The following is an 11844-nucleotide window of genomic DNA, read 5'->3' on the forward strand; positions in this document are numbered from 1 at the left end:
TTCTCTCCGTCGAAGAACGCCAGCGAAGGCGTACTGAACGGCTATGTTATTACTGCGGCGGCCAGGGACATAGGGTGGTCAATTGCCCGTTAAAAGCCAACGCTCGTCGGATATAGGGGACATCCGATTGAGCTCAGCTTTAGTATCGTCCCCCAAGACTGATAGACCTGTTCTCCGGGCAAATCTCATTATTTCCGGTACATCTCAACCCTTCCATGCCCTCATCGATTCTGGTGCTGAAACAAATATCCTGGATTTGTCACTCGCACACAAGATGGGGATACCTGTTGAAACCCTTCCTAACCCGGTATCAGCTCGGGCTTTAGATGGCCGCCTATTAGGCACCGTATCTCAAATAACGGAACCCATTGAACTACAGTTGTCTGGAAATCACAGAGAGAAGATCCGATTTCACTTACTTCACTCCCCTAACCAACCCCTTGTCCTGGGTCATCCTTGGTTGGTGCAACACAACCCCCATTTCGACTGGCGCACTGGGTCGATACTTGAATGGGGCATGGACTGTCACCAAACCTGTCTGCAAGCCGCTCCTTACCCAAATCATCCTGTTTCCACGAGGGCTCCACCCAATCTGTCCAAGGTCCCAGCCTGTTACCACCACCTACAGGAGGTCTTCAGTAAAGCTAAGGCCTCTTCCTTGCCCCCTCATAGGCCTTATGACTGCGCAATTGATCTCCTGCCGGGGTCTGCTCCTCCTCGGGGCCGCCTCTACTCCTTGTCCGTTCCCGAGAGGAAGGCCATGGAGGAATACATTTCCGATGCCTTGGCGGCTGGTATCATTCGACCCTCCTCTTCTCCTGCTGGGGCGGGGTTCTTTTTTGTGGGAAAAAAGGACGGGTCACTCCGGCCCTGTATAGATTATCGGGGCCTTAATGAAATCACGGTTAAAAATCGCTATCCCTTGCCGCTGCTTGCCTCTGCTTTTGAGCTTCTACAGGGGGCCACGGTCTTCACTAAACTTGATCTGCGCAACGCCTACCACTTAGTCCGAATCCGGGAGGGTGATGAGTGGAAGACGGCATTCAACACACCCAACGGTCACTACGAGTATCTGGTAATGCCGTTCGGATTAACCAATGCTCCAGCTGTTTTCCAATCTTTGGTAAATGACATTTTACGAGATGTGCTTAATCGTTTTGTTTTTGTGTATCTGGACGATATCTTGATTTTCTCAAAGTCCCTCGATGAACACCGAAAACATGTCCAGCTGGTTCTCCGTCGTCTCCTAGAGAACTCTTTATTTGTTAAGGCAGAGAAGTGCGAGTTTCACGCCAAGACAGTCTCGTTCCTGGGCTACATCGTGGCGGAGGGGACCCTTCAGATGGATCCTGCCAAGGTATCAGCAGTCACCTCTTGGCCTGTCCCTGAGTCTCGGAAAAAGCTCCAACAATTCCTTGGTTTTGCCAATTTCTACCGGAGGTTCATCAGGAACTACAGTTCGGTGGCAGCTCCCCTCACGCTTCTTACCAGTCCTAGAGAGCCATTTCGGTGGTCTTCCGAGGCTAATGCAGCTTTCAACCGTCTAAAAACCCATTTCTCTACGGCCCCCATACTCCAGGTACCGGACCCTGCACGCCAACTGGTAGTGGAGGTGGACGCCTCAGATGTGGGAGTGGGTGCTGTCCTGTCCCAGCGGTCGGACAAGGACCAGAAGATGCACCCGTGCGCCTTCTTTTCCCGGCGGTTGTCCCCGGCCGAACGCAACTACGACGTGGGGGATCGTGAGTTGTTGGCCGTCAAGCTAGCCCTGGAGGAATGGCGGCATTGGTTGGAGGGGGTAATGGTGCCGTTCATAGTTTGGACTGACCACAAGAACTTAGAATATATTAGATCGGCCAAGCGGCTCAATCCTCGCCAGTCACGTTGGGCCCTGTTTTTCACCCGCTTTAACTTCACTCTGTCCTACAGACCCGGATCTCGAAATGTGAAACCCGACGCGCTCTCCCGACAATTCCAGAATTCCAATGACACACCTCAGGGTCCCGCAACGGTCCTTCCAGCTTCCTGTATGGTGGCAGCAGTCTCCTGGGATATCGAGTCCCGAGTCAGAGAGGCGATACCCGATCAGGCGGGCCCCAGCTCCTGTCCCGAGGGTCGACTATTCGTCTCCGAACCCTTACGGTCCGAGGTCCTCCAATGGGGGCACAATTCTCACTTTTCTTGCCATCCGGGGTCGGCTCGGACTCACAGTTTCTTGTCCCGACGCTTCTGGTGGCCTACCATGGCCAAGGACGTTAGGGAATATGTCTCCGCCTGTCAAGTGTGCGCCCAGAACAAAACATCCCACCAACGTCCGGCCGGTCTGTTACATCCACTTCCGGTTCCCCGCCGCCCATGGTCCCACATCTCCTTGGACTTTGTGACGGGGTTGCCAGTATCCGAGGGGATGACGACTGTACTAACTATCGTGGACCGATTCAGTAAGATGGTCCATTTCGTGGCACTACCGAAGCTCCCCTCCGCCAAGGAAACTGCAATGATAGTCCAGCAGCATGTGTTCCGCCTCCATGGCATCCCTCTGGACATTGTTTCTGACCGTGGTCCCCAGTTCTCATCCGCGTTTTGGAAGGAGTTTTGTCGTCTGTTGGGTGCCTCTGTCAGCCTCTCATCAGGGTTCCACCCTCAATCCAATGGGCAGTCTGAACGAGTGAACCAAGATTTGGAAACGGCACTTCGCTGCATGGTCTCTAGCGAACCGTTGTCCTGGGCTCGGCAATTGGCATGGGTGGAATATGCTCACAATTCCTTGGTTAGCTCATCCACTGGAATGTCCCCCTTCCAGTGTGTGTATGGGTACCAACCCCCTATGTTCCCTAGTCAAGAAGAGGAAGTAAACTGCCCGTCAGCTACGGCGAATGCACGTCGCTGTCGGCGAACTTGGGCTCGTGCTCGGGCCACACTCCTTCGGGCTAGCAAGACTCATGCCGTTGGAGCTAATCGACGGAGGAGTCCTGCTCCGAAGTACCAGGTGGGCCAGAAGGTGTGGCTAGCATCAGCTGATCTTCCACTGAAGGTTGAGTCGAGGAAACTGGCTCCTCGGTATCTTGGCCCATTTCCTATAGTAAAAATTATCAACTCCTCAGCAGTCCGTCTCCGTCTACCAAGATCTATGAGAGTGCACCCCACGTTTCATGTTTCCCGAATCAAGCCCGTCAGCCAGAGTCCGTTGGCACCCATTCCACCTCCTCCCCCAGCTCCACGCTCCTTGGACGGGGAGCCTATCTATACAGTGCGCCGCCTGCTCCGCTCCCGACGCAGGGGTCGGGGCTTCCAGTACTTGGTCGATTGGGAGGGATATGGTCCGGAGGAGAGATCATGGATTCCCAGCAGGCAGATCCTGGACCGATCTCTTGTGGCAGAATTCCATCAACTGCATCCTGACCAACCAGCACCACGCCGTGGTCGTCGTCGTAGGTCTGACGCTGCTGCTCTTCCACCGGCAGACCCACCCGCTACCACCCCTTCAGATGCGGACGAAGGGGCCTCTATCCACTCGGAAGAATTCTGAGGGTTCATCGGACGACCTCTGGGCCCTCCAATTTTGGATTATTGGTGATGTATTTTGGGTTTTGGGGGATTATTTGTAGCTGGCCTGTGATTTTTTTTTTTTTCTCTTCCCTTGGATTACCGGTGTTGCCATGTGACGTGTTTGGATTTATTTTTATTTTTCCCTGGGGGACTTCTGGAGCCGTCCCTTGAGGGGGGGGTTCTGTCGTGATTACCTAACCGGAGTCACCTGAGGTAATCAGCTGGTGTGCTGGAACGCGATCTCTTGATTGGTGGAAGTCTACTACATAAGCTGTCAGCGTCCAGAGATGGACGTTCGAGTGTCTTCCTCATTTCCTGAGTGAACCTCCAACATTCAAGGTACCACAAGCCCATGTATATTCCAAGTCTGATTCTCGTTGCCTGACCCTTGTCTGTTAAAAGTTTACGATCTACTCTTCCGCCCCGGCCACCGACTTACCTGCTACGTTTCGCCACGCGTTTTCACCACGGAGTTGCCATATCGTCCCAAGAGGCTTTCCACTGCCAAGGCTCGACGTCCCAAGCCTGCTCCACCGAATCTTGTCACAATAAAGCCTTTAACTGACGCTATTGGATCCGAGTCCTTGTTCTGTTCCATGACAATCACAGATTATTGCACACCACAGACTATTATTACACCATCCCCTGAAGTCTATCTATCTACCTTGGTCATGTCCCTCAAGAGGAGCGAACGACAGCAAGACAAACACATACAAAACCAAAGAAAAAAAAATGGGAGAAAGGTCTCATCTCATCTCATTAGCTGCACCGCTTATCCTCAGTAGGGTCGCAGGGGTGCTGGAGCCCATCCCAGCAATCATCGGGCAGTGGGCAGGGGGACACCCTGAACTGGTTGCCAGCCAATCGCAGGGCACACAGGGACAGACAACTCACTCGCTCATTCACACCTAGGGACAATTTGGACCGGCCAATCCACCTGAAATGCATGTCTTTGGAATGAACCGGAGTGCCCGGGGAAAACCCACGCAAGCACGGGGAGAGCATACAAACTCCGCACAGGAAGTCCGGTAGCTGGATTTGAACCAACACAGGAGGTTCCCAAGACCTTAGAACTGTGCCACCATGCTGCCTTGGGAGAAAGGTATAATAAATAAATCAGCTTTTGTTATGAACCTGATTTAGGCAAAAATGTCAAATTGGTCTAGAAAAAAGGAATTATGCACCAATATTATTAGTGTGACTGTCAGAACCAGAATGGGATGAGGACCCAGATGCGTAACGTTTTCACACAAGCTTTATTTTACGGGGAATGGGGCAGTCATGCACGTGAACACAAACGCCAGTGATTCAGGCGATCGCTGGGCGGAAGAAGTAAGACAGAAGTCTGGCGTGGAAAAACAGGAAGCCAGAGGCCGACAATATCGATACCAGATACACGAGCAGATACCAGACAGACAGGGTCAGGACAGGACGGGACAGACAGGATTGATACCAGATACACGAGCAGATACCGGACTGACGGGGTCAATACTGGACAGGACGGGACAGCCAGGATCTATACCAGATACACGAGCAGATACCGGACAGACGGGATCGATACCGGACAGGACGGGACGGACAGGATCGATACTGGAGACTGGAGTCAGACATCAGACAGGACGAAACAAACGGGATCAATACCGGATACTGGAGACTGGCCTAAGGTATCGGACAGGACGAGAAAGGCGGAATCGATACCGGATACCCGAGACTGTAGCAAGATATCAGACAGGACAAGACAGACGGGATCGATACCAGACACTGGAGACTGGAGTCAGATATCAAACAGGACGAGATAAACGGGATTGATACCCGATACTTGAGACTGGAGTCAAATATCAGACAAGACGAGACAGACAGGATCGATACCAGACACTGGGGACTGGAGTCAGATATCAAACAGGACAAGATACGGGACAGGATACACAAGCAGGATACCGGACAGAGTCAAAACACACGTCTTGCGGGTGCAGAGGTTCGTTGAGGGACTGACAAGGGGTGAGTGAGAGCACCGAGGGAAACCAATCAGGCAATGAGCCGCAGCTGGCGCCAAATGGGCGGGGCCAAGTGAGGGCAATGGGCAACTGGGACAGTGGCATTATAATATAATAATAATAATAATTTCCTTGTATTGTCATTCTGTGTAACAATGTACACAGAACGAAATGTCGATTGCACCTGACCCGTTGTAGCGAGCCGATGCAGCCGCAGCCAACAGAGGGCGCCGCCGACCACTTTTTAAGTCTTAGGAATGACTCGGCCGGGGCGCGAACCACCGACCTCCCAGTCTCAAAGCGGGCGCCTTACCATCTAGGCTACTGAGCTGGTACATTATAGTATCATTAGTATCATCAGTTTTGTTTGGCAGGCCGTATTAAAAACTAATCAAAGATGAATTGTGAAAGTTTCATATGTATTCACTTTACTATAGATGATATTTTGTCGCCATAATACAGACTTTTTGGGGAAAATGTGAAGGAAAAATGCTTTTACCTTCCATTAACATGTGGAGAAGTCCAATTCTGTCTGTGATAGAAAGCATCTTTCTCTGCCTTTTGATGTTTTTGTAGGTCCAGAGTGTTTTGTTGACACGATCTTTCTTAGATCCTGGGATGGTGTCATAATAGTCTGTAGTTTGCAATAGTCTGTGGTCTTTGCAGCCCTTTGAGACTCCTTGTGATTAAGGACTATACTAATAAACTTGACTTAAATTGACGCTTAGTTTGGTCAAGCTGTTTTAAGCACATGTAAGACCGCAACGTTATTGACGCAAAGGCAGACACAGGCAGAAAAGAGGTGAGGAGATTGCTTAGTCCATCAGAATGCAGAACACAAAGTATCAAAACTGTGAAAAGTAAACAGTGAAGAGCTTTAATAATAAAACAGTCTGTTGTTTGTGTTTTGCCTAGTCTGTTTGCATCTAACTCAGAATGAATTTGGTTTGGTCAAAAAGCATGTGCGAGACCAATTTTAAACTGAAGTGTGAGATTTTGCACGACTACTTGCCACCAGTGCATACACATGCACTTACAGCATTTAACGGTCACTCCGAGAGTGCCCTCTTTCCTCCTCCAAGCCTAACACCCGCTGTGCTCAGTGGAAGCTTGTGCGTCAGACGGACACTCAGTCGCCCCTTCCTACCGCCTATTAGGCATCAGGACTCCGTCTTGCACGCGAGATGCACAGAGCAAGCACGTGGTCCAGTCTCTGACGGACCACCGGACATCCCAAGCATCAGGCAGCTCCTGGTGTGCGGATTTGTGTGTTTTTTTTGCACAAGTAGTCCTCATTCAACTCCATTTTTAAACTTATCATGAAATTTACTACTTGCTAACGCCATCTACGGGCTGAAATCATCATTGCAGCTTCTCATGCTGCTTGCAAGAACGTGACTTTCTTGCACGCGCTCGAATAAACTTTCGTTTTTTTTCATCTTTTTTAGGAGTTTGGGTTAGGATTTGGACTGTATTTGAATCAGTCCGTTTCTTACTTTCACCACTTTTGTCCTAGAATTAGAGAAAACCACAAGCATGCATGTGAAATCCCTCTCTTTCTCCTTTCCTTCAGGCCTCCTTTCCTCCAGCGTAATGCGTTCCACCGCCAGAACACAGGTAGTAAAAATAAGATTAAAGCAGATAGGCGCAGTGGAAAAAAATATAAAGGCTATTTGAACATTGTTGGGCATTGTTTATACGTAGTCAGATAGAGAAAAAAAGGTGGGCTGCGTTGTTTAAAGTGTCCTTAAGAAGTGGAAAGTAAAATGTTTTCTGTACAAAGTGTGTTAACAATGCCCTAATGAGTTCAAGGAGCCTTTATGATTTGTTTTCTTCCACTAAGCTCATCTGCTTTTATCAATTAGCAAAGCTGTTCGGGCCGCCGTAGGAGGAAAGGAGGCTGGGGGTTCAGACTTAATGCTCATCATCAAGTATTTTTGTTAGTGTTGCATGAAAATGGCGAAAGTAAGAAAACACCTGTTTCAAATTACAGTCCAAACCTCAACCCAAACACCAAAAAAGAAGGGTTTATTTGAGCACGTCTAAAAAATCCACGTACTTGCATGCCTAAACTAAGGACCTTGACATAGGCTGCAATAATGACACAAGCCAGAACATGGTGTCAGCGAGCAAGTTTTAAACTCCCTAAAGCACCTTTTAATATTGTATTTATCTATTGCAATTATAAAAAGTGGGATTACTAGAATAACTAGGAGGAAAATGTAAAGTTTAATTTTTATTTTTGATCAAATTTAAATAAAAAAATATGGGAAAATATATGTTTTTAATCCAGCCCGTGGCGCAGCATGGCGGCGCAGTGGTTAGCGCGTGTGCGGCACAGTTCCGAGGTCATGAGATCGAACCTCCTGTGTGGAGTTTGCATGTTCTCCCCGTCCTTGCGTGGGTTTCCTCCGGGCACTCCGGTTTCCTCCCACATTCCAAAAACATGCATGTCAGGTTAATTGTCTGGAGCTGTGTGCCCTGCGACTAGCAGGCAACCAGTTCGGGGTGTCCCCTGCCCACTGCCCAAAGAAAGCTGAGATGGGCTCCAGCACCCCCGCGACCCTACTGAGGATAAGCAGTGCAGATAATGGATGGATGGAATCCAGCCTGTCACAATAAATGTGCATGCCAATGTCCTGTTTTTCTATTACAATTGACTGTGTGAATATTTAATACCATAACTAATAAATAATGAGGTGAAGTTTGTCAATAAATTAACTATTTCATGTCAACAAGCCTTTTAAGATCAATAATTGGTTGGGACAGATGAAAGTTCTTATATTACTAAGACAAATTGTTCATTTTCTATGTTTTGGACCAGCTAGTTTAAATGTCTGTACTGTAATATTTTTTTGTTTTTACATAGGTGAGAATTTTTGCTAGATTTAAGTACACTACAGTAATCCCTCGGTTATCGCGGTTAATGGGGACCAAAACCACCCGCGAAAAGTGAAAATCCGCGAAGTAGCAACGCCCCTTCAAAAATGCTTAATTTTTTGTTTTATTTTATTTTATTATTTATTTTTTTTCGACCCGCGAAGCTCTGAACCCGCGAACGTGGAAACACGAAGTGGTGACGCTCCTTCGAAAATGCTTAAAATAATTAGATAAGTAAATAAATTTATATGTAAATATATATATATATATATATATATATATATGGGCAGCACGGCGGCGCAGTGTTTAGCGCGTGTGCGGCACAGTTCTAAGGTCTTAGGAACCTCCTGTGTGGGTTCAAATCCAGCTACTGGACTTACTGTGCGGAGTTTGTATGTTCTCCCCATGCTTGCGTGGGTTTCCTCCCACATTCCAAATACTTGCATTTCAGGCGGATTGTGTGCCCTGCGATTGGCTGGCAACCAGTTCAGGGTGTCCCCTGCCCACTGCCCAATGATTGCTGGGATGGGCTCCCGCACCCCTGCGACCCTACTGAGGATAAGCGGTGGAGCTAATGAGATGAGAGATGAGATATATATATATATATATATATATATATATTTTTTTTTTTATTATTTTATTTTATTATTATTATTTTTTAGACCCGCAAAGCTCTGAACCCGCGAAAATGGAACCGCGAAGTAGCGAGGTCCCACTGTATTTCCTATTTTTCGGAAAAAAATATCCTTTAAAGGAGCAAAATTGTCTGTGCAAGACGTTCCTCCTTTTTTTATTTTATTTTTTTTTTTAAATAAAAAAGAGAAACAATTTGCCGTTAGTCACAATAGACAATTATTTAAAAATGTATTTGAGTACAGTATGTTTTTTTTCCTATGACTAGAAAAAATTTCTTAAAATGGAAAAAATGAACATTAAAAATCAGCTGCTTTTCCTGCCAACGGGGTGAGACTCCCCGAGTAATTTGTTCCGATCCTCCGATAAACTGCAACAAGTTCTCAGACCAACAAAGTGATGATTTTTCTCTTCCTAGAAATAACCCATGCAAAAAATATCCATAAAAGTGACTTTACCTCGTCTTTTTCTGGCCTGCAGAGAATCTAACGCCCGCGTCCGTTCACTCCGATCCCCGAGTAAGAGATTCAAATCATACGGTGAAGCATCATCATCGGTGAGCCGCTGCACTCTGAGAGAATATGAAAATAGTCTGACAGAAAACAAGCAGCAGAGCATTGACCATCCCCCTGCTGGCAACCCATCACACACAGCTCACATTTGGCACCATGCATTGATCAAGCCAGTGTGTGCTCCTGCCCCAACACACATCCGTTACCTCGTCTAGGTGGAGAAGAACGGGACGGCACTTTAAATCACAGGCGGCCCGCGGGCCGGATAAGGCCCCCTAAGGGGATTGAATCCGGCCCGCGAGACAACACTCAGCGAAGCGCGAGGGAAAAACAAGCTACAGGTTGAAATAGAATAGAATATACCGTAAATTCCGGACTATAAACCGCTACTTTTTTCCCAAATGTTCAGCCCTGCGGCTTATTCAGTGAAGCGGACAATTTATGGCGAGTATCAAAGGTAAGAATAAGCAGGGATCAGAATTTTCCGCGGATCCGCGGATTTCCGCTGTTTTTGAACCCCAAAGGCATTCCGACTTTTTCACTTTTTCTCTTGCATAGCAAACAAATTCAAAATCCGACTGTCTCACTCTTTCCTTTATTGCTCTGGCGCACCCTGGCGGCCGTTAGAAAAATTGGCCGCATTGTTGCTAAGCTGCAGGGACTGAACTGCATTTGAACTTATCTTGCAGTATTTACAAAAAAATCAGTTATGTGGGCAAATTATTTTAATCTTCTAAAAATGTTACTTAAATGATAAATATAAGCATGGTTTTGGACAAGTAAATTGCCTAAAGGAAATTATTATTATTAGCCTAGATGGTAAGGCGCCCGCTTTGAGACTGGGAGGTCGGTGGTTCGCGCCCCGGCCGAGTCATTCCTAAGACTTAAAAAGTGGTCGGCGGCGCCCTCTGTTGGCTGCGGCTGCATCGGCTCGCTACAACGGGTCAGGTGCAATCGACATTTCGTTCTGTGTACATTGTTACACAGAATGACAATACAAGGAAATTATTATTATTATTATTATTATTATTATTAAAACCCAGGAGGGGGGGGGGGGCTCCGCCCTGCTTTATTCCTGGACCCTGGCTATTTCAGCTGAAAATGAAAATCTCCATTCTGATCCCTGAATAAGACCAGTAGAATATGTGCGCCAAGAAAGACTGCAACCTCTATGTTTCAGCATACATTGTCAGTAAAGTTAAGGTACGTTCCGATAATGAGGAAGACGCCCTTGATGGCGATGGTTATGCGGAGGAAGTTGAAGACGATCTACCGTGAGGGGGGGATTTTGTAAGGTTTATTGTTCTATATTCTTTATCAATTGTCCATTATCCGTCAAATCATAATACGCTACAAAGCCAAGGGGCCGAGACACTTGCTCTCAGCCAAGAGGCTGAGTCAAGGTCCTAGCCACAGAGACAAGCAGCGATCAGTGCGAATGCACCGTTCCCGGAGGTACTGCAATACCGGGCCGATGCGTGGAGGGGGGTTTGGGGTTTTTAAGGGTTATTGATCTATCTTCGTTATTCATTATCCATTATCCGTTATCGGTCAGTTCATAATACGCTACAAAGCCAAGGAGCCGGGACACTTACTCTCAGCCAAAAGGCCAAGCTAAGGTCCTAGCCCTAAAGCCTTGCTGCGATCATTGCGAATGCACCGTTCCCGGAGGTACTGCAATACCGGGCCGATGCGTGGAGTGGACAGAGCAAGCTCATATTCCATCTCCGAAATGCAAAAATCAAAGATAGTGACTTTAAAGGCCAAGCTAAGAACCTAGCATCAAGGCCAAGCTAAGGACCTAGCATCAAGGCCAAGCTAAGGACCTAGCATCAAAGGGCCAAGCTAAGGACCTAGCATCAAAGCCTTTAGCAATAAAGCTAAGGACCTAGGTCAAGCTAAGGACCTAGCATCAAAGCCTTGCCAGATCACTAGCACTGGCCAAGCTAAGGACCTAGCATCAAAGCCTTGCTGAGCTGAATTCGAAGCACTGGGAGATATCACGTTTACGGGAAGCTTTTTCTTCACAAGTATGTTTGATACATTGCGAGCGTGATCCTACTAGCGTGTTGGTACCTTTCAAAGGCATGGTTTGGGATGAACGTTATATTATTATTATTGAAGCTTTGAAAACTCTCTCGGTGTACAATCTTTCTTCGTAAATATGTGTAACCATGTATAATATGTATTTGCAACTGTATATTTTTGTCATGTATTTATTTTAGAGATTTATTATGTTATGTGTTCTACGGACGAATCAAAAAAAAAAGGGCGGA

The 11844-nt window shown here is 47.3% G+C and overlaps 1 protein-coding gene and 1 pseudogene across 1 annotated transcript in view; both read right to left on the reverse strand.

The window, feature by feature from the left end:
• The window catches only part of opn4xa (opsin 4xa), a 40478-nt gene extending 30716 nt beyond the window's left edge, over nucleotides 1–9762 (reverse strand). Inside the window, exon 1 of the mRNA XM_088355345.1 lies at nucleotides 9515–9762. Within this exon, the coding sequence (XP_088211471.1) occupies nucleotides 9515–9674 (160 nt within the window). The 5' untranslated portion in view covers nucleotides 9675–9762. The remainder of the gene's footprint in view (nucleotides 1–9514) is intronic.
• A 1455-nt stretch (nucleotides 9763–11217) lies between these two features.
• LOC148350119 (U2 spliceosomal RNA) lies at nucleotides 11218–11369 on the reverse strand (annotated as a pseudogene).
• Between the last annotated feature and the right edge of the window lie 475 nt (nucleotides 11370–11844).

This window comes from Urocampus carinirostris, chromosome 16, assembly GCF_059441175.1.
Source record: "Urocampus carinirostris isolate Australia breed hairy pipefish chromosome 16, RoL_Ucar_1.0, whole genome shotgun sequence".
Lineage (NCBI taxonomy): Eukaryota > Metazoa > Chordata > Actinopteri > Syngnathiformes > Syngnathidae > Urocampus > Urocampus carinirostris.